Source organism: Oncorhynchus nerka, linkage group LG11 (assembly GCF_034236695.1).
Source record: "Oncorhynchus nerka isolate Pitt River linkage group LG11, Oner_Uvic_2.0, whole genome shotgun sequence".
Classification (NCBI taxonomy): Eukaryota; Metazoa; Chordata; class Actinopteri; order Salmoniformes; family Salmonidae; genus Oncorhynchus; species Oncorhynchus nerka.
The window spans coordinates 9775057-9792907 of NC_088406.1; the positions used below are offsets into that span (position 1 = coordinate 9775057).

At 47.6% G+C, this 17851-nt stretch overlaps 1 protein-coding gene across 4 annotated transcripts in view; it reads right to left on the bottom strand.

Moving 5' to 3' along the window:
• Positions 1–10695: 10695 nt before the first annotated feature.
• Positions 10696–17851, bottom strand: part of LOC115124868 (homeobox protein cut-like 1) — a 151074-nt gene continuing 143918 nt past the window's right edge. For all 4 annotated transcript variants that reach the window (XM_065024205.1, XM_065024202.1, XM_065024203.1 and 1 more), the window contains one exon: positions 10696–11761. In XM_065024205.1, coding sequence (XP_064880277.1) covers positions 11305–11761 — 457 coding nt within the window. In that variant the 3' untranslated portion in view covers positions 10696–11304. The remainder of the gene's footprint in view (positions 11762–17851) is intronic.

Sequence of the window (17851 nt, forward strand, 5' to 3'; positions counted from 1 at the left end):
GACAGATTAGAATATTTATCACAAAACAACCGTTCCTCCTCTTCCCATCAGACACTGCAGGCTGAACCTCGTACAGTCTAATCTGAAAACTTGATTTACGCTTCCAGAAAGTGACCATCCTCCTAGAGGAAACTGACTGTGTAAATAACCAACCCAAAAGACACATACAACCAAAACACACAGCAGATCCCCGTCTACACAGAATCTCTTGAATGCCACCAAAACTTGACCCTTTAAATTTGACAGAAAAGATGTTGATAAACAAAAATAAGCTTTAAAAAAAAAGTACCAAAATACAAAGATGACAATCGATGCAATATGTTCCTACAGTCTTCATGAAAAATGATTAGAGAGACCGGTCTATTGGCAGTGGCTGAGGAGAGAAAAACAAGATAAATGCCTTTAACCTCTTAAGGTATAGGGGGCAGCATTTTCACTTTTGGATAAATAGCGTGCCCAATTTCAACTTCCTGTTACTCATCACCAGAATATAAGATATGCATATTATTAGTAGATGTGGATAGAAAACACTCTGACGTTTCTAAAACGGTTTGAATAATGTCTGTGAGTATAACAGAACTTATGTAGCAGGCAAAACCCAGAGGACTAACTGTTCAGATAAAAAAAAAGAGTTTTGCCTCTGACTGTACCCTCATACTTGGTGCATTATATAGAGAACAAGCTGCCATTTGGAGAGAAGCTGTAGTTTCTGTAACGGCAGTCCGGCACTGGGAAGTGTGGTCCAGTCATACAGAGAGTGGCGGTCAATCCCGACGACATCATACCGACAGGACATCTGACCTGACACGGAGAGCACCCATTTGGTTTCCGTGACGATAGAAACCACTTATTAAATTAGGATTCCGTCAGATCAGAATAAACATTGATTCAAGATAGAAGTGGACTATGGTAAACTGCACCGACATTACAGACAGTATGAACACCTGCCATGAAGCAGCTGTTATGTTACAATATCATAATAGCACACTGTGCGTCTGAAATGGTGCTGTATTCAAACCATTTCTATGGTTCAGATTTATGTAGCCATCCGTGCTTGTGATATGAGCAAATATCATAAGAGTGAAAGGAGGATCTGAGAAGCACTGCTACACAAGTCAATGAAATGGACCTACGGCCTCCAAAATATAGTCTAATCTACCTCGAGAGGGAGGGGGAGAGATAGAGAGGGAGGGGGAGAGATGGAGAGGGAGGGGGAGAGATGGAGAGATGGAGAGGGGGAGAAAGAGAGAGATGGAGAGAGGGGGAGAGATGAGAGGGAGGGGGAGAGATAGAGAGGGAGGGGGAAGAGATGGAGAGGGGGAGAAATAGAGAGATGGAGAGGGAGGGGGAGAGATGGAGAGAGGGGGGAGAGATGGAGAGAGGGGGAGAGATGGAGAGAGAGGGGGAGAGAGGGGGAGAGATGGAGAGAGAGGGGGGAGAGAGGGGGGAGAGATGGAGAACTATAAATATATACACTACCGTTCAAAAGTTTGGGGTCACTTAGAAATGTCCTTGTTTTTGAAAGAAAAGCACATTCTGTCCATTAAAATAACATCAAATTGATCAGAAATACAGTGTAGACATTGTTAATGTTGTAAATGACTATTGTAGCTGGAAATGGCAGATTTTCTGATGCAATATCTACATAGGCGTACAAAGGCCCATTATCAGCAACCATCACTCCTGTGTTCCAATGGCACGTTGTGTTAAACTAATCTAAGTTTATAATTTTAAAAGGCGAATTGATCATTAGAAAACAATGTTGCAATTATGTTAGCACAGCTGAAAACTAATTAAAGAAGCAATAAAACTGGACCTCAGGCTAGTTGAGTATCTGGAGTATCAGCATTTGTGGGTACGATTACAGGCTCAAAATGGCCAAAAACAAAACTTTCTTCTGAAACTCGTCAGTCTATTCTTGTTCTGAGAAATGAAGGCGAGAAATTGCCAAGAAACTGAAGATCTCGTACAACTCTGTGTACTACTCCCTTCACAGAACAGAGCAAACTGGCTTAAACCAGAATAAAACGAGTGGGAGGCTCCGGTGCACAACTGAGCAAGAGGACAAGTACATTAGTGTCTAAGTTTGAGAAACAGACGCCTCCACAAGTCCTCAACTGGCAGCTTCATTAAATAGTACCCGCAAAACACCAGTCTCAACGTCAACAGTCAAATCAAATCAAATGTTATTTGTCACATACACATGGTTAGCAGATGTTAGTGCGAGTGTAGCGAAATGCTTGTGAAGAGGCGACTCCGGGATGCTGGTCTTCCAGGCAGAGAGCCTCTGTCCAGTCTCAACGTCAACAGTGAAGAGGCGACTCCGGGATGCTGGCCTTCTAGGCAGAGTTCCTCTGTCCAGTCTCAACGTCAACAGTGAAGAGGCGACTCCGGGATGCTGGCCTTCTAGGCAGAGTTCCTCTGTCCAGTCTCAACGTCAACAGTGAAGAGGCGACTCCGGGATGCTGGCCTTCTAGGCAGAGTTCCTCTGTCCAGTGTCTGTGTACTTTTGCCCATCTTTGTTTTCTTTTTCTCCCCAAATTCATCCAATTGGTAGTTACAGTCTTGTGTCATCGCTGCAACTCCCGTACGGACTCGGGAGAGGCGAAGGTCGAGAGCCATGCGTCCTCCGAAACAAAACCCAACCAAGCCGCACTGCTTCTTAATACAATGCACATCCAACCCGGAAGCCAGCCGCACCAATGTGTCGGAGGAAACACCGTACACCTGACGACCTGGTCAGCATGCACTGCGCCCGGCCCGCCACAGGAGTCGCTAGTTCGCGATGAGACAAGGATAACCCTTCCTAACCCGGACGAATCTGGGCCAATTGTGCCCATGGGCCTCCCGGTTGCAGCCGGCTGCGACAGAGCCTGGACTCGAACCCAGAATCTCTAGTGGCACAGCTAGCACTGCGATGCAGTGCCTTAGACCACTGCGCCACCCGGGAGGCCCGCTCTTTTGCCCATCTTAATGTTTTATTTTTATTGGACAGTTTGAGATATGGCTTTTTCATTGCAACTCTGCCTAGAAGGCCAGCATCCCGGAGTCGCCTCTTCACTGTTTTGAAACTGGTGTTTTGTGGGTATTATTTAATGAAGCTGCCAGTTGAGGACTTGTGAGGCGTCTGTTACAGGCCATTGGACATCAGGGGAGTAGGGATACAGGCCATTGGACATCAGGGAGTAGGGCTACAGGCCATTGGACTTCAGGGAGTAGGGCTACAGGCCATTGGACATCAGGGAGTAGGGCTACAGGCCATTGGACATCAGGGGAGTAGTGCTACAGGCCATTGGACATCAGGGGAGCGAGTAGGGCTACAGGCCATTGGACATCAGGGGAGTAGGGCTACAGGCCATTGGACATCAGGGGAGCGAGTAGGGCTACAGGCCATTGGACATCAGGGGAGCGAGTAGGGCTACAGGCCATTGGACATCAGGGGAGTAGGGATACGTTGTAATGAGATGTCATCATGCAGATGCAGGGAATACCTTAGCACAGTAACCCTGATTCCTTTCTGAAATCCTGATTAATCAAGAAATATATGGACTTAGAACTCTGGGAATGCTTTTGGTTTCTAACCAACGGTGAGAGGTGTGAAATGATGTCAAGAGATTGGCTAAGGAGACGCAGTATAATGAAGGGTTTTTGGTTTAGAACCAAGTCCCCTGGGTGCTGCTGGCTGTGTTGTCGCTAAGTGTTGTCGCTAAGGGTTGTCGCTAAGGGTTGTCGCCAGGCGTTGTAAGTCAAACACAGTATAAAGAAGCAGTGTCGTGCTGGGTTGCAGGTCATGAGTAAAGAGCCTGTGTTTGGTTTGGAACCACGTGTGAAAGGCGTACATTTCCCAGAGTTATTTGGTGTGCTGAGCTGAACAGGAGGGTTTTGCTTAGCAGCCTACAGTGAGTCTATGGATGGGTCAGTTATGGCTGCTATGGATACGGGCCGTTTCTACCCATGCATAACAACAGTATTACTATATCAGATCAATCAATAGATTGATGTCATGTAAATGGTACTGTAGAGGTCATGTAAATGTCATGTAAATGGTACTGTAGAGGTCATGTAAATGGTACTGTAGATGGTACTGTAGAGGTCATGTAGAGGTCATGTAAATGGTACTGTAGATGTAGAGGTCATGTAAATGGTACTGTAGATGTAGATGTCATGTAAATGGTACTGTAGATGTAGATGTCATGTAGATGGTACTGTAGATGTAGAGGTCATGTAAATGGTACTGTAGATGTAGATGTCATGTAGATGGTACTGTAGAGGTCATGTAAATGGTACTGTAGAGGTCATGTAAATGGTACTGTAGATGTAGAGGTCATGTAAATGGTACTGTAGATGTAGAGGTCATGTAGATGGTACTGTAGATGTAGAGGTCATGTAAATGGTACTGTAGAGGTCATGTAAATGGTACTGTAGATGTAGAGGTCATGTAAATGGTACTGTAGAGGTCATGTAAATGGTACTGTAGAGGTCATGTAAATGGTACTGTAGATGTAGAGGTCACGTAAATGGTACTGTAGAGGTCACGTAAATGGTACTGTAGAGGTCATGTAAATGGTACTGTAGATGTAGAGGTCATGTAAATGGTACTGTAGAGGTCATGTAAATGGTACTGTAGATGTAGAGGTCATGTAAATGGTACTGTAGATGTAGAGGTCATGTAAATGGTACTGTAGATGTAGAGGTCATGTAAATGGTACTGTAGATGTAGAGGTCATGTAAATGGTACTGTAGAGGTCATGTAAATGGTACTGTAGATGTAGAGGTCATGTAAATGGTACTGTAGAGGTCATGTAAATGGTACTGTAGATGTAGAGGTCATGTAAATGGTACTGTAGATGTAGAGGTCATGTAAATGGTACTGTAGAGGTCATGTAAATGGTACTGTAGATGTAGAGGTCATGTAAATGGTACTGTAGAGGTCATGTAAATGGTACTGTAGATGTAGAGGTCATGTAAATGGTACTGTAGATGTAGAGGTCATGTAAATGGTACTGTAGATGTAGAGGTCATGTAAAAGCAACGGAAAAGACACATCCAATAAACTTCACAATTCCTCAATATACAAACGTATGAGAACTAACTACATCTTGTAAATATTACCCACAATACTGCCGGCAGTCTCAGCCCCGCCCCCAAAGTCCGTGCCCTCAGGTAATCCATTATGCAATACAAACATCAAGTCAAATAATAAGCGGTTAGATGATCGATACAGCCGAATAAAAACCAAACTATATGTACGATATGACCATACAAGGAGTCTACAGTAAAATAATATCACACTACTTCATGATGCTAATAATAATAACCCATTAAAACAGCTTATAGTAGAAATGGTGAGTGGCAGTTGTGCACTCTTAAGTGTGTGCAAGTACGAGAAACGACCCCCATTCAGAACATAAAAATAAAACACACACACACACACACGACAGAGAGGCAGTGGGCTGACAGGCACTAAGAGAGGATGTTTATGGAGGGAGAGACAGGTAAGGGAGGGAGAGAAAGAGAGGGAGGGGTAAGGGAGGGAGGGAGAAGGGTAAGGGAAAGAGGGAGAGAGGGGGAGGGGTAAGGGAAGGAGGGGAGAGGGGGTGGGAGAGGGAGGGACGAGAGAGAGGGAGGGAGGGGTAAGGGAGAGACGAGAGGGAGGGAGGGGTAAGGGAGGGACGAGAAGGAGAGAGAGGGGTAAGGGAGGGAGAGAGGGGTAAGGGAGAGGGAGAGGTAAGGGAGGTAGAGGTAAGGGAGGTAGAGGTAAGGGAGGGAGAGGTAAGGGAGGGAGAGGTAAGGGAGGGAGAGGTAAGGGAGGGAGAGGGAGGGAGGGAGAGGGAGGGAGGGGTTGAGTGAGGGCGAGAGGGAGGGGGAAGGGGTTGAGGGAGGGCGAGAGGGAGGGGTAAGGGAGGGAGAGGAGGGGTAAGGGAGGGACGAGAGAGAGAGGGAGGGGTGAGGAAGGGAGGGAAAGGGAGGGGGAGGGAGAGAGGGGTGAGGGAGAGAGTTTTCATAAAGGTCTAAACCAATAGGTGTACAGTACTAGCTACAGAATGTACAAACACAGCTGCCGTACACTCATGACCCATAGTCTCGTGTGACACCGTGTGGAATGAAGGACAGGGGACTTGGAGCCTTGGAGAAGGGTCTGGAGTAGGGTGTGTGGAGAAGGGTCTGGAGTAGGGTGTGTGGAGAAGGGTCTGGAGTAGGGTGTGTGGTTAGGATGTGTGGAGCAGGGTGTATGAAGTAGGGTGTGTGGTTAGGATGTGTGGAGCAGGGTGTATGAAGTAGGGTGTGTGGTTAGGATGTGTGGAGCAGGGTGTATGAAGTAGGGTGTATGAAGTAGGGTGTATGAAGTAGGGTGTGTGGTTAGGATGTGTGGAGCAGGGTGTATGAAGTAGGGTGTATGAAGTAGGGTGTATGGAGCAGGGTGTATGAAGTAGGGTGTGTGGTTAGGATGTGTGGAGCAGGGTGTATGAAGTAGGGTGTATGAAGTAGGGTGTGTGGAGCAGGGTGTATGAAGTAGGGTGTGTGGTTAGGATGTGTGGAGCAGGGTGTATGAAGTAGGGTGTGTGGTTAGGATGTGTGGAGCAGGGTGTATGAAGTAGGGTGTGTGGTTAGGATGTGTGGAGCAGGGTGTATGAAGTAGGGTGTATGGAGCAGGGTGTATGCAGTAGGGTGTGTGGTTAGGATGTGTGGAGCAGGGTGTATGAAGTAGGGTGTGTGGTTAGGATGTGTGGAGCAGGGTGTATGAAGTAGGGTGTATGAAGTAGGGTGTGTGGTTAGGATGTGTGGAGCAGGGTGTATGAAGTAGGGTGTATGGAGCAGGGTATGGTGTAGGGTGTGTGGAGTAGAGTAGGGTGTGTGTGGAGTAGAGCAGGGTGTGTAGAGTAGAGCAGGGTGTGTAGAGCAGGGTGTGTGGAGTAGAGTAGGGTGTGTAGAGTGGAGTAGGGTGTGTGGAGTAGAGCAGGGTGTGTAGAGTAGAGCAGGGTGTGTGGAGTGGAGTAGAGTAGGGTGTGTGGAGTAGAGCAGGGTGTGTGGAGTGGAGTAGAGTAGGGTGTGTGGAGTAGAGCAGGGTGTGTGGAGTGGAGTAGAGTAGGGTGTGTGGAGTAGAGCAGGGTGTGTGGAGTAGAGCAGGGTGTGTGGAGTAGAGCAGGGTGTGTGGAGTAGAGCAGGGTGTGTGGAGTAGAGCAGGGTGTGTAGAGTAGAGCAGGGTGTGTGGAGTGGAGTAGAGTAGGGTGTGTAGAGTAGAGCAGGGTGTGTGGAGTGGAGTAGGGTGTGTGGAGTAGAGTAGGGTGTGTAGAGTAGAGCAGGGTGTGTGGAGTGGAGTAGAGTAGGGTGTGTAGAGTAGAGCAGGGTGTGTGGAGTGGAGTAGAGTAGGGTGTGTGGAGTAGAGTAGAGTAGGGTGTGTGGAGTAGAGTAGAGCAGGGTGTGTGGAGTAGAGCAGGGTGTGTGGAGTAGAGCAGGGTGTGTGGAGTAGAGCAGGGTGTGTGGAGTAGAGCAGGGTGTGTGGAGTAGAGCAGGGTGTGTGGAGTAGAGTAGGGTGTGTGGAGTAGAGTAGGGTGTGTGGAGTAGAGCAGGGTGTGTGGAGTGAGTAGAGCAGGGTGTGTGGAGTGGAGTAGAGCAGGGTGTGTGTGGAGTAGAGCAGGGTGTGTGTGGAGTAGAGCAGGGTGTGTGGAGTGGAGTAGAGTAGGGTGTGTGGAGTAGAGCAGGGTGTGGAGTGGAGTAGAGTAGGGTGTGTGGAGTGGAGTAGAGTAGGGTGTGTGGAGTAGAGCAGGGTGTGTAGAGTAGAGCAGGGTGTGTGGAGTGGAGTAGAGTAGGGTGTGTGGAGTAGAGTAGGGTGTGTGGAGTAGAGCAGGGTGTGTGGAGTAGAGCAGGGTGTGTGGAGTAGAGTAGAGTAGGGTGTGTGGAGTAGAGTAGGGTGTGTGGAGTAGAGCAGGGTGTGTGGAGTGGAGTAGGGTGTGTAGAGTGGAGTAGGGTGTGTGGAGTAGAGTAGGGTGTGTGGAGTAGTGTGTGTGGAGTGGAGTAGTGTGTGTGGAGTGGAGTAGTGTGGGTGGGTGTGTAGTAGAGCAGGGTGTGTAGAGTAGAGCAGGGTGTGTGGAGTGGAGTAGAGTAGGGTGTGTGGAGTAGAGCAGGGTGTGTGGAGTGGAGTAGAGTAGGGTGTGTGGAGTAGAGCAGGGTGTGTGGAGTGTAGTAGAGTAGGGTGTGTAGAGTAGAGCAGGGTGTGTGGAGTGGAGTAGAGCAGGGTGTGTGGAGTAGAGCAGGGTGTGTGGAGTGGAGTAGAGTAGGGTGTGTGGAGTAGAGCAGGGTGTGTGGAGTAGAGCAGGGTGTGTGGAGTAGAGTAGGGTGTGTGGAGTAGAGTAGAGTAGGGTGTGTGGAGTAGAGCAGGGTGTGTGGAGTGGAGCAGGGTGTGTGGAGTGGAGTAGAGCAGGGTGTGTGGAGTGGAGTAGAGCAGGGTGTGTGGAGTGGAGTAGAGCAGGGTGTGTGGAGTAGAGTAGGGTGTGTGGAGTAGAGCAGGGTGTGTGGAGTGGAGTAGGGTGTGTGGAGTGGAGTAGGGTGTGTAGAGTGGAGTAGGGTGTGTGGAGTAGAGTAGGGTGTGTGGAGTGGAGTAGTGTGTGTGGAGTGGAGTAGGGTGTGTGGAGTAGAGCAGGGTGTGTAGAGTAGAGCAGGGTGTGTGGAGTGGAGTAGAGTAGGGTGTGTGGAGTAGAGCAGGGTGTGTGGAGTGGAGTAGAGTAGGGTGTGTGGAGTAGAGCAGGGTGTGTGGAGTGTAGTAGAGTAGGGTGTGTAGAGTAGAGCAGGGTGTGTGGAGTGGAGTAGGTGCAGGGTAGAGCAGGGTGTGGAGTGGAGCAGGGTGTGTGGTGTGGAGTAGAGTAGGGTGTGTGGAGTAGAGCAGGGTGTGTGGAGTGGAGCAGGGTGTGTGGAGTAGAGTAGGGTGTGTGGAGTAGAGTAGAGTAGGGTGTGTGGAGTAGAGCAGGGTGTGTGGAGTGGAGCAGGGTGTGTGGAGTGGAGTAGAGCAGGGTGTGTGGAGTGGAGTAGAGCAGGGTGTGTGGAGTAGAGCAGGGTGTGTGGAGTGGAGTAGAGTAGGGTGTGTAGAGTAGAGCAGGGTGTGTGGAGTAGAGCAGGGTGTGTGGAGTAGAGCAGGGTGTGTGGAGTGGAGTAGAGTAGGGTGTGTGGAGTGGAGTAGAGTAGGGTGTGTGGAGTAGAGCAGGGTGTGTGGAGTGGAGTAGAGTAGGGTGTGTGGAGTGGAGTAGAGTAGGGTGTGTGGAGTAGAGTAGGGTGTGTGGAGTAGAGCAGGGTGTGTGGAGTGGAGTAGAGTAGGGTGTGTGGAGTAGAGTAGAGTAGGGTGTGTGGAGTAGAGCAGGGTGTGTGGAGTGGAGTAGAGTGTGTGGAGTAGAGTAGGGTGTGTGGAGTAGAGCAGGATGTGTGGAGTGGAGTAGAGTGTGTGGAGTGGAGTGGAGTGGAGCAGGGTGTGTGGAGTGGAGCAGGGTGTGTGGAGTGGAGTGGAGCAGGGTGTGTGGAGTAGAGTAGGGTGTGTGGAGTAGAGCAGGGTGTGTGGAGTAGAGTAGAGTAGGGTGTGTGGAGTAGAGTAGGGTGTGTAGAGTGGGACTTTAGTATAAGCCACCTGCCTCTCTGCATGTAGACGAACACAGCATGTAGACAGACGAACACAGCATGTAGACGAACACAGCACGTAGACACGAACACAGCACGTAGACACGAACACAGCACGTAGACGAACACAGCACGTAGACACGAACACAGCACGTAGACGAACACAGCACGTAGACGAACACAGCACGTAGACGAACACAGCACGTAGACGAACACAGCACGTAGACGAACACAGCACGTAGACGAACACAGCACGTAGACGAACACAGCACGTAGACACGAACACAGCACGTAGACGAACACAGCACGTAGACGAACACAGCACGTAGACGAACACAGCACGTAGACGAACACAGCACGTAGACGAACACAGCACGTAGACGAACACAGCACGTAGACGAACACAGCACGTAGACGAACACAGCACGTAGACGAACACAGCATGTAGACGAACACAGCATGTAGACGAACACAGCACGTAGACGAACACAGCAGCCTGTGTTATTGACCAAACAGATGATAATAACGTGGTTCGTGTTGTTCTGTCCGGTTTTCCTGATTTGGCCTGGAAATATGTTTTGTGAGGAAAACATTGGCAGAGACAACAGGTCAGAGCAGGTTGGTTATACAGTGAGGTGTACACTTACTAACCCAGAACAATGACAACATATCACTACGTTAGCTCACTGCGGCGTTTCATCATATAATCACGTTTCAACTGGGAGTTAACCAAGTTTCATTTTTTAAGTTTCAAAACGGTAACTCTTCTCTTTTTTTTTTAGCTTTTGTAAAAACAATTCTCTAACTTGTACTCTTCTAGAGTCAATAGACTGTGCAATCTCTTAGTGGCAACCAAATTGCTGTATAAAAAGGACACCAGGGAACAAAAAAAAGGTGGTTCCTCTTCCGTTGAGTGGTGATCCTGCCTCTCAGCACCATCACATGGCTGCTAGCAGGACCACACAGGGTGTGGGTCATTCTTCCCTCAGTAACTATGGAAACTTGGCCTTTTTAGGTTTGATTCTTCTCTTCAGCTGAATCATCTTGATCCTCAGCCACGCACAGACACACACACACACATACACACTGGAGTAACAAGGTTAAAAAGCCACGTGAACCTTTAAAACAACACACATCAGTGAAGAGAGAACAAGGCAAAAGGTTTGAAACAGCCACTGGACAGTGTGGGGGAAAGAGGTGGCTGGGCTCACTACGTGAGGTCACTACGTGAGGTGAGTTCTGTGGGACAGGACACTGAGTTGACAGGGGAAAAAAATGGATCTCTTCTAAATTAACACATTAAAGAATTTCTCCTCCCGTGAGTGCGTCCATCCATCCTTTAAAACAGCCCCAGCTCAGCCTGACTTCCTGCCTGTCTGTGGTGCAGCCTGCCAGTAACTGATGGTGTTTGGGGGTACAGCAGGACAACTAAGTGCTTTACTCAGTAACAAAACTAAACTCAGTATTCAGAGAGCCTAGGATTCAATCCTTTTTGTCTTCTCAGAGTTCATTATATCTTCTCCTACATCTTGGTTTGGGAACCACTTCTCTCCTTTCTCTCAGGAAAGAGACTGTGTATAAAAATGGCCATTAAGCTTGGCTTTGGCTGTTGCCCTCTTCTGTCCAATAGGAGAAGACCGGGGCGAGGGTCAAAGGGCAGAGGTTGTGAGGTCTTGAGAAGGGGTGTGAGGGGAGGGGGGTTCAGAACTCCCACTCAGATGGGTCTTCCTTGCCGGCAGCCTTCTCCAGTCTGTGGATGATATTGTTGAGGTTGGCAGCTTTCTTCTTGCGCAGGGTATTGTCCCTGGGGTTCCTAGCCGGGGTTGAGGTGTGACTGGCTGGGGCTGAGAGAGAGAGACCTGCCTCAGGGGGACCGAAGAGGCTGCTGCTGCTGGAGCCCGGCCCGGCCGAACCTGAGGTAGTGCAGTTTCTCGGGACAGGGGATCCACCTGACACCCCAGCTTCAACCCTGACCTCCATGTCCTGGTCCTCAGAGGCCTCTTTGTGCTCCTCTGGCCCTGTAGGCCTCCGGTGGCGACCCTCCACCGTGCCATCGGACTCTGTCCCGTCACAGCTGTCCCCCTCCCCTGCTTTAGCTGCTGCTGCTGACCCTGCAGCCTGAATCTCCTCTATGAAGAGCTCCCTGCGGATACGAGACCTGGGGAGGGACGGAGAGCAGGGGGTTAAAGACTAGGTAATGAAGAGCTCCCTGCGGATACGAGACCTGGGGAGGGACGGAGAGCAGGGGGTTAAAGACTAGATCTATGAAGAGCTCCCTGCGGATACGAGACCTGGGGAGGGACGGAGAGCAGGGGGTTAAAGACTAGGAGCGGATACGAGAGTTAAAGACTAGTGAAGAGCTCCCTGCGGAAAGACCTGGGGAGGGACGGAGAGCAGGGGTTAAAGACTGATGAAGAGCTCCCTGCGGATACGAGACCTGGGGAGGGACGGAGAGCAGGGGGTTAAAGACTAGATCTATGAAGAGCTCCCTGCGGATACGAGACCTGGGGAGGGACGGAGAGCAGGGGGTTAAAGACTAGGTCTACGAAGAGCTCCCTGCGGATACGAGACCTGGGGAGGGACGGAGAGCAGGGGGTTAAAGACTAGGTCTACGAAGAGCTATCTGGGGATACGAGACCTGGGGAGGGACGGAGAGCAGGGGGTTAACGACTAGGTCTACGAAGAGCTATCTGGGGATACGAGACCTGGGTAGGGGGGAGGGGACGGAGAGCAGGGGGTTGGGGAACGAGACCTGGGGAGGTCTACGAAGAGCTATCTGGGGATACGAGACCTGGGGAGGGACGGAGAGCAGGGGGTTAACGACTAGGTCTACGAAGAGCTCCCTGCGGATACGAGACCTGGGGAGGGACGGAGAGCAGGGGGTTAAAGACTAGGTCTACGAAGAGCTATCTGGGGATACGAGACCTGGGGAGGGACGGAGAGCAGGGGGTTAAAGACTAGGTCTATGAAGAGCTATCTGCGGATACGAGACCTGGGTAGGGACGGAGAGCAGGGGGTTAACTGTTCTCTCTAGGGTAGGTGGCAGCATTTGAAATTTTGGATGAAAAGCATGCCCAAATTAAACTGCCTTCTACTCGGGCCCAGAAGATAGGATATGCATATAATTAGTATAATTGGATAGAAAACACTAAAGTTTCCAAAACTGTTAAAATAATGTCTGTGAGTATAACAGAACTGATTTGGCAGGCGAAAACCTGAGAAAAATCCATTCAGGAAGTAGGATTTGTTTTGTTGTTGTAGTTTTCTGTTCAATACAGTATCCATTGATTTAAGACTCAAATTGCAGTTCCTGTGCCTTCCACTAGATGTCAACAGTCTTTTGAAATAGTTTAAGGCTTGTATTCTGAAAAATTAGGGATTAAGAGCAGTCTGAATGAGTGGACCCTGCCGTGTCACAGAGCTTTTTCATTTAGCGCGACCGAGTGCGCGCCTTTCTTGTTGACCTTTTATATTGAAGACGTTATTGTCCGGTTGAAATATTATAGATCATTTAGGCTAAAAACAACCTGAGGATTGAATATAAACATTGTTTGACATGTTTGTACGAACTTTACGGATACAATTTGGATTTTTTTTGTCTGCCTGTTGTGACTGTGTTTGAGCCTGTGGATTACTGAAGAAAACGCGTGAACAAAACAGAGGTTTTTGGATATAAAGAGATTCTTTATCGAACAAAAGGAACATTTATTGAATAAATGAATGTCTTCTGAGTGCAAACATATGAAGATCATCAAAGGTAAGGGATTCATTTTATCTCTATTTCTGACTTGTGTAACTCTTCTACTTGGCTGGTTACTGTTTGTAATGATTTGTCTGTTACTGTTTGTAATGAATTGTATGGTATGCTTTCGAAGTAAGGCATTTTTTAAATCTGACACCGTGGTTGGATTTAATTTAATTATGCCAGTGTGTTTTCATTAATTGAAAACCCTTAATCTATTTTATGAGAATTTGTAAGATTCTTGTTTGCATAAAATAGACGGAGACCAGCCATTTCAATAATAGGTAACAGAATGTATTCTCGGAGCGTGCTGCCACGTTACCACGAGCAACAGTTTATATACAATACCATGACGTCATTTCATTGTTTAACAGAATCCCCTCCTCCAGACCGGGTCAAAGGGAACTTTAAAGGTTCATTGTGAGTTCATTCTGACCCCCCCAGCACATACACAGGACACACAACACAACTGAATTAACTTTTGACCCCTCAACATTATCGATCACCACTTAGCTGACAGTTCTAATTAACAGAAAACCTAGGAATGCACTCACGTCCTTATCTAAAACACCCCAGAGCTCAGTTTCATCGGTTCAACCATAACTACCTTATCTGTTTACTTAATCCACAACCCATTTCTTTCTTCCTAGTTGTAATGGTGTTCATTAACTTTAATTACTCCTTGTCTGTGTCACACAATCCCTTCTTATGACCTCATACTGTTAATCAGATATAAAAAAACATATAGTTTACTTAGTTACAGTTCCATTTAAAATGATTTGTTCAGTCATTTAATCATAATTTTCCCAACAATACCCTAGAGAGGTTAAAGACTAGGTCTATGAAGAGGGGAGGGACAGAGAGCAGAGTGTTAAAGACTGACTCCTCAAACACAACTGGACATCATATGTCAACCAGAAGACCGTAAGTAGAAGTAGATTTGAACTAAACAGTCACCAACTCCACAGTGTGTAATATCACAGCACTAGGATTCACATCAACAGAACAGACATGGTCTAATGAATTAGTTATAGCTCTGTTCCTATCCCACACAGGACTCTTAATAAACATATTTCACTGGTGCTATCAACTTCAAAGAGTTAGAAGCACCACATGAAATTTAAGAGCACCAGAAAATAAGATGTATTAAATTGATTGCGATGGAGCCAATATTGGGCCTAATTGAATTCTAGCTGCTTTTGAAGTACATGTTGTGTACTACAATCCAATATGTAACACCGTAAAGACATTGGTCTAGTTTATTATAAAAGCCGAAATGTTCATACGAATACCTGTCATTGAAATTACAACTTCATTTGTGGAATATCAGGTTTCTAGATTTGGTAAAAAAGTTCATTTCCATTTGAACCTTTATTTAAATAGGCAAGTCAGTTAAGAACAAATTCTTATTTACAATGACGGCCTACCCCAAAACCCGGACGACACTGGGCCAATTGTGCGCCGCTCTATGGGACTCGCAATCAGGGCTGGTTGTGATATGTAATGTAAATCCAAGATGGCTTATTGCTGACATGGAGGCCCGCCGATCCATCGAGACTGGTCTGCGGACGTAATTGTCCGATGTGGTTTCAATAGGCTTTTCCATTGCGATGTTGCCGAAGACCCATATGTTAGCCCCGGCCCGCTAGCTTTCTGAACCCAGTGTCTCCCTCTCGTCTAACAAAGTTGCGACTTCCGAACGGCTCCCTGACTCACCTATTGCTGCTCATTGGACCCTATGATCACTTGGCTACACATGCCTCTCTCTAATGTCATTATGCCTTGTCAACTGCTTTTAATTCACTGTAGAGCCCCCAGTCCTGCTCAACATGCCTTAGATAGCTCTTTTATCCCACCCCCCACACATGCGGAGAGCTCACCTGGCTTAACTGGTGTCTCCAGAGATGCAAGCTTTTTCATTGTCACTCAAATGCCTAGGTTTACCTCCAGTGTACTCAAATCATACAATACCCTTGTCTGTACATTATGACCTGGATCTATTCTACCACGCCCAGAAATCTGCTCCTTTTATTCTCTGTTCCCATTGCACTAGACAACCAGTTCTTTTAGCCGTACCATTATCCTACTCCTCTGTTCCTCTGGTGATGTAGAGGTTAACCCAGGCCCTGTAGCCCCCAGCATTACACCTATTCCCCAGGCGCTCTCATTTGTTGACTTCTGTAACCGCAAGCGCCTTGGTTTCATGCATGTTGACATCAGAAGCCTCCTCCCTAAGTTTGTTTTATTCACTGCTTCAGCACACTCCGACAACCCTGATGTCCTAGCCGTGTATCCTGGTTTAGGAAGGCCACCAAAAATCCTGAAATTTCCATGCCCAACTACAACATTTTCCATCAAGATAGCAACTCTGCTCTCTTTGGCAGTTCTATCAACTGCAGAGAGAGCCTGCAGAGTTCTGTCATACTATCCAGGTCTGTGCCCAAACAGTTTGAGCTTCTACTTTTAAAAATCCACCTGTCCAGAAATAAGTCTCTCACTGTTGCCGCTTCTTATAGACCCCCCTCAGCCCCCAGCTGTGCCCTGGACACCATATATGAATTGATTGCCCCCCATCTATCTTCAGAGTTCGTACTGTTAGGTGACCTAAACTGGGATATGCTTAGCACCCCAGTCGTCCTACAATCTAAGATAGATGCCATCAATCTCACACAAATTATCAAGGAACCTACCAGGTACAACCCTAAAATAGTAAACATGGGCATAGATTTAATCATAGATTTAATCCTGACCAACTTGCCCTCTAAATACACCTCTGCTGTCTTCAACCAGAATCTAAGGGATCACTGCCTCATTGCCTGCGTCCGTAATGGGTCCGCGGTAAAACGACCACCCCTCATCACTGTCAAACGCTCCCTAAAACACTTCTGTGAGCAGGCCTTTCTAATCAACCTGGCCGGGGTATCCTGGAAGGATATTGACCTCATCTCATCAATATAGGATGCCTGGCTATTCTTTAAAAGTGCTTTCCTCACCATCTTAAATAAGCATACCCCATTCAAAAAACGTAGAACTAAGAACAGATATAGCCCCTGGTTCACTCCAGACTTGACTACCCTTGACCAGCACAAAAACATCCTGTGGCGTACTGCATTAGCACCGAATAGCCCCCTGCGATATGCAATTTTTCAGGTAAGTGTGGAACCAATATACACAGTCAGTTAGGAAAGCTAAGGCTAGCTTTTTCAAACAGAAGTTCGCATTCTGTAGCACTAATTCCCAAATGTTTTGGGACACTGTAAAGTCCATGGAGAATAAGAGCACCTCCTCCCAGCTTCCCACTGCACTGAGACTAGGAAACACTGTCACCACCGATAAATCTATGATAATCGAGAATTTCAAATAACTTTTTTCCATGGCTGGCCATGCTTTCCACCTGGCAACCCCTACCAACAGCTCTGATGCCCCCCCCCCACCCCCCGCAGAAACATGCCCAAGCCCTCACCGTTTCTCCTTCACCCAAATTCAGATAGCTGAAGTTCTGAAAGAGCTGCAAAATCTGGACCCCTACAAATCAGCTGGGCTGGAAAATCTGAACCATCTCTTTCTAAAATTACCCGCCGAAATTGTTGCAACCCCTATTACCAGCCTGTTCAACCTCTCTTTCATATCGTCTGAGATCCCTAAAGATTTGAAAGTTGCCGCGGTCATCCCCCTCTTCAAATGGCGTGACACTCTAGACCCAAACTGTTACAGACCTATATCAATCTTGCCCTGCGCCTCTCTAAAGTTAACAAACTGATCACCGACCATTTCAAATCCCACCGTACCCTCTCCGCTATGCAATCTGGTTTCTGAGCTGGTCACGGGTGCACCTCAGCCACGCTCAAGGTCCTAAACGATATCATAACTGCCATCGATAAAGGACAGTACTGTGCAGCAGTCTTCATCGACCTGGTCAAGAGTTTCGACTCTATCAATCAGACAGAGTTCAGTGTGTCAAATCGGAGGGTCTGTTGTCAGGATCTCTGGCAGTCTCTATGGGGGTGCCACAGGGTTCAATTCTTGGGCCGACTCTTTTCTCTGTATATATCAATGATATCGCTCTTGCTGCTGGTACACCTGAACACCTGAACGCAGACGACACCATTCTGTATACATCTGGCCCTTCTATTAAACTTCTGAACGAGTTTCAATGACATACAACATTCCTTCCATGTTCTCCAACTGCTCTTAAATGCAAGTAAAAATAAATGCATGCTCTAAAACCAATTGCTACCCGCACCCGCCCGCCGTTCTCCTCTGGACGGTTCTGACTTAGAATATGTGGACAACCACAAATACCTAGGTGTCTGGTTAGACTGTAAACTTCCCTTCCAGACTCATATTAAGCATCTTCAATCCAAAATTAAATCTAGAATCAGCTTCCTATATTTCACAACAAAGCCTCTTTTACTCATGCTGCCAAACATACCCTTGTAAAACTGACTATCCTACAAATCCTTGACTTCGGCGATGTCATTTACAAAATATCCTCCAACGCTCTAC